This window comes from Penaeus japonicus, unplaced genomic scaffold (assembly GCF_977035675.1).
Source record: "Penaeus japonicus unplaced genomic scaffold, GWHDUDI00000001_assembly GWHDUDI00000016, whole genome shotgun sequence".
NCBI lineage: Eukaryota > Metazoa > Arthropoda > Malacostraca > Decapoda > Penaeidae > Penaeus > Penaeus japonicus.
Window position 1 is genome coordinate 12,021,749 of NW_028234418.1, and position 5,000 is coordinate 12,026,748.

The 5,000-nt window shown below is 52.3% G+C and overlaps 1 protein-coding gene across 1 annotated transcript in view; it reads right to left on the bottom strand.

Annotated features, from left to right (window-relative positions):
• The window catches only part of LOC122251136 (gamma-glutamyl hydrolase), a 31,717-nt gene that overhangs the window by 5,790 nt on the left and 20,927 nt on the right, over nt 1–5,000 (bottom strand). Inside the window, exon 6 of the mRNA XM_086545117.1 lies at nt 4,057–4,163. Within this exon, the coding sequence (XP_086401243.1) occupies nt 4,057–4,163 (107 nt within the window). The remainder of the gene's footprint in view (nt 1–4,056; nt 4,164–5,000) is intronic.

Sequence of the window (5,000 nt, forward strand, 5' to 3'; positions counted from 1 at the left end):
CCTCCTCCCCGCCTCCCTCTCTTCTCCTCTCCCCCTCCCTTTTCCTCCTCCTATCCTCTTCTCCCTCACTGATTACCCTTCTCCCTCTCTCTACACTCCCCTTCTCCCTTTTTCTTCTTCTCTCTACACCCCCTTTCTTCTCCTTTTCCCTTCTCCTCCTCCTCCTCCTCCTCCTCACCTCCTCCCTCTCCTCGCCTTCCCTTCCCCCTCTCTCTACCCCCCTCTCCCTCTCCCTCTCTCTACCATCTACCCTTTCCCTCTCTCCCTCTCTCTACCATCTACCCTTCCCCTTCTCCCTCTCTCTACCATCTACCCCTCCCCTTCTCCCTCTCTCTACCATCTACCCCTCCCCTTCTCCCTCTCTCTACCATCTACCCCTCCCCTTCTCCCTCTCTCTACCATCTACCCCTCCCCTTCTCCCTCTCTCTACCATCTACCCCTCCCCTTCTCCCTCTCTCTACCATCTACCCTCCCCTTCTCCCTCTCGCATAAAACATCGACCTCAACCTTCTCCCTCTCTCTACCCAGCTACCCCCCCTCGTCCCTCTCTCTCATCTGCCCTTCCCCTTCTCCCTCTCTCTACCATCTACCCCTCCCCTTCTCCCTCTCTCTACCATCTACCCCTCCCCTTCTCCCCCTCTCTCTACCATCTACCCCTCCCCTTCTCCCTCTCTCTACCATCTACCCTTCCCCTTCTCCCTCTCTCTACCATCTACCCCTCCCCTTCTCCCTCTCTCTACCATCTACCCCTCCCCTTCTCCCTCTCTCTACCATCTACAAACTTCCCCCAGCCTTCCCCTCTCCCCCTTCTCTATCGACTCTCTACCATCTACCCCTCCCCTTCTCCCTCTCTCTACCATCTACCCTTCCCCTTCCCCCTCTCTCTACCATCTACCCCTCCCCTTCTCCTCCTCTCTCTACCATCTACCCTTCCCCTTCTCCCTCTCTCTACCATCTACCCCTCCCCTTCTCCCTCTCTCTACCATCTACCCCTCCCCTTCTCCCTCTCTCTACCATCTACCCCTCCCCTTCTCCCTCTCTCTACCATTTCTAATCTACCCTCCCCTTCTCCTCCTCTCCTCTTCCACTACCCTTCCCATCTTCCTCTCATCTAACATCTCCCCTTCTCTCCTCTCTCTACCATCTACCCTTCCCCTTCTTCCCTCTCTCTACCATCTACCCTCCCCTTCTCCCTCTCTTCCTAACTACCATCTACCCCTCCCCTTCTCCCCTCTCTCTCTCTAACCATCTACCCCTCCCCTTCTCCCTCTCTCTATCATCTCCCCCCCTCCCCTCCCCCTCCTCTTCCATCTACCCATCCCCTTCTCCTCCCCTCTAACCATCTACCCCACACCCGTCTCCCTCCGCTACCACACCCTCCCCTTCTCCTCCTCTCTCTACCATCTACCCCTCCCCTTCTCCCTCTCTCTACCATCTACCCCTCCCCTTCTCCCTCTCTCTACCATCTACCCTTCCCCTTCCCCCTCTCTCTACCATCTACCCTTTCCCCTTCGTTTTTAGAAATTTAAAAATTATTTTAAATACTTTATTTACTTGAAGAGAGGATATTGCCTACCCCCTCTCTCTAACCAACTACCCTCCCCTTCTCCCCTCTTCTACCATCTACCCTTCCCCTTCCCCCTCTCTCTAACCAGCTACCCACCCCCTTCTGCCTCATCGCTGCTATCCCTTCTACCCTCCCCTTCTGACCTCTCTCGACCATCTACCCAATCACATTCTCCATCTCTCTATACCATCTACCCCTCCCCTTCTCCTCTCTCTATCAGCTTTCTACCCCTCCCCGTCTCCCGCTCTCGAACTCTACTCGAACATCTACCCCTCCCCTTCTCCCTCCGCCTCTACAAGCCTACCCGTCCCCTCTCACCTCGCTCTAACCATCTACCCCCCCCTTCTCCCTCGCTCTAACCATCGACCCCCTCCCCCTTCCCCCTCTCCTACCATCGAACCCCTCCCCCTTCTCACTCTCTCGATCATCGTCTACCCCTCCCATTCTCCTCAACTTCTCTACTACAAGCTAACACCCTTGCCCCTTCTCACTCTCTCTAACATACGACACTCCCCTTATACTCCTCTCTCTACCAGCTACCCTGCCCCTTTCTCCCCTCGAGCTCGTCCACGTCCCGGCCCCATCTCCTCTCTCTTTCATCTACCCCCCCTCCCCTTCTCCTTCCTCTCTCTACCAAGTCCCTTCCCCTTCCGCCCTCGCGCTATCATCTACCCCCCTTTCCCCCTTCTCCTCCTCTCTCTACCATCTACCCCTCCCCTTCTCTCAGCTCTCTACCATCTTCCCTTCCCCTTCTCCCTCTCATCTATACCATCCTAACACTTCCGCCTTCGCCCTCTCTCTTCATCTAACCCCCCCGTCCGCCCTCGCTCTACCGTATCGTCCCTTCCCCTTCTCCTCTCTCTACCATCGACGCCTTCCCATTCTCTCCTCTCTCTACGCTAAACCATCTACCCTTCCCTTCCCCTTCTCCCTCCCTCTCTATACCATCTACCCCCTCCCCTTCTCCTCTCTCTAAAAAAACCATCTATACCTTCCCTTCTCCCCTCTCCACTAACAATCTACCCCTCCCCTTCTCCCTCTCTCTACCATCTACCCCTCCCCTTCTCCCTCTCTCTACCATCTACCCCTCCCCTTCTCCCTCTCTCTACCATCTACCCCTCCCCTTCTCCTCCTCTCTCTACCATCTACCCTTCCCCTTCTCCCTCTCTCGTACACTCTACCATCCCCATTCCTCCCTCTCTCTACCATCCACCCCTCCCCGCCTCCCTCTCTCTACCATCTACCCCTCCCCTTCTCCTCCTCTCTCTACCATCTACCCTTCCCCTTCTCCCTCTCTCTACCATCTACCCCTCCCCTTCCCCCTCTCTCACCTCTAAATTCCAATTATCAATAAACACTAAACCATCTACACCTCGGCCCTTCACCAATCATCTCTAAACCATCTACTTACTCCCTCTCCCTTCTCCTCCTCTCTCTAACATCTAACCAATCCCTTCTTCTCCTCCTCTCTCTAACACATCTAGATCTACCCTTCCAATTCTTTATAACTCGCTCGACCTCTACCTCAATTTTCCCCTGTCACTTTCATCCACTAGCCTTCAATTTCTACCACCCCGCTCTACCCCTCCCTTCCCTTAACCCTTCCTCCCTCTCCCCTCCCTTCCCCTTTTTTTCCCCCTCCCCCTTCGACCTCATCTCTTCCATAACCCTCCCCTTCTCCCTCTCTCTACCAACACCCCTCCCCTTCTCCTCCTCTCTCTACCATCTACCCCTCCCCTTCTCCCTCTCTCTACCATCTACCCCTCCCCTTCTCCCTCTCTCTACCATCTACCCTTCCCCTTCCCCCTCTCTCTACCATCTACCCCTCCCCTTCTCCTCCTCTCTCTACCATCTACCCTTCCCCTTCTCCTCCTCTCTCTACCATCTACCCTTCCCCTTCTCCCTCTCTCTACCATCTACCCCTCCCCTTCTCCTCCTCTCTCTACCATCTACCCTTCCCCTTCTCCCTCTCTCTATCATCTACCCCTCCCCTTCTCCTCCTCTCTCTACCATCTACCCTTCCCCTTCTCCCTCTCTCTACCATCTACCCTTCCCCTTCTCCCTCTCTCTATCATCTACCCCTCCCCTTCTCCTCACTCTACATCTACCCCCCCCCTTCTCCCTCTCTCTACCATCTACCCTTCCCCTTCTCCCTCTCTCTACCATCTACCCTTCCCCTTCTCCCTCTCTCTACCATCTACCCTTCCCCTTCTCCCTCTCTCTACCATCTACCCCTCCCCTTCTCCCTCTCTCTACCATCTACCCTTCCCCTTCTCCCTCTCTCTACCATCTACCCCTCCCCTTCTCCTCCTCTCTCTACCATCTACCCCTCTCTACCATCTACCCTTCCCCTTCTCCCTCTCTCTACCATCTACCCCTCCCCTTCTCCCTCTCTCTACCATCTACCCTTCCCCTTCTCCCTCTCTCTACCATCTACCCTTCCCCCTCTCCTCCCCTCTCGACCAAACGAAGGAAACTCAATCTCTTACCTGAGGCGTGACGCAATACTTGTGGAAGTTACTGGTGGCGTTTGTGGTCGTGAGGGTGTGGAGGATTTCTTCGGAGACATTGCCTAGGAGCTGAGACGTTTCCCATCCTGGTGGTTTTAGGATGGTCGATGGTTGGTGGTTGGTGGAGAGAGAAGTGGTAGGATGGTTAGTGGTTGATAAATGGAGTTCAGTGGGGCGGATGAGGTAGCTCACTGGTTATTAATGGTTTATGGAGTCAAAAGTGTGGCGAAAGAGATGGTTCTGTATTGAAATGGTCAGTGACTGATAGATGGAATTAAGTGAGACTAATGTAAAAAAAGGGTTGAATGTAAATAATCCACAATGCATATGGAACTTGTGTTTCGAATTTACATCTCCATCAACATTACCATTGAGGATGTTGAATCGAAACGTTGTCAACTTCTCTGGCATTGTGGAAGTATTCATTCTCATTCATACTGGTTGTTGTATAATATTGTTCATAAATAACATAGGAATGTTAGCATCGTAAGGAGAGTAAATGTTCATACACATGTGCACACATAGACAGATTCGCTCTCTCTTTCTCTCTCTCTCTCTCTCTCTCTCTCTCTCTCTCTCTCTCTCTTACACACACACACACACACACACACACACACACACACACACACACACACACACACACACAAACACACACATACACAAACACACACAAAAAAAAACAAAAAAAACTCAGGCAGATGCATACAAACAAACACACAAGCACATACGAATATAAACACAAACAAACAAACAAACACACACACACGAAAAAAAATCTATATAACCCAAACTCTCACACATCAAAAATACATATAAACCAAGAGAAAAAATACAAACAAGCAAATCTTGACTTGCGGGAAATAAACAAGAAACAAATAAAAAAAACACGAAATAGCTAATGAATGAACCCAATTAAAAGAAAA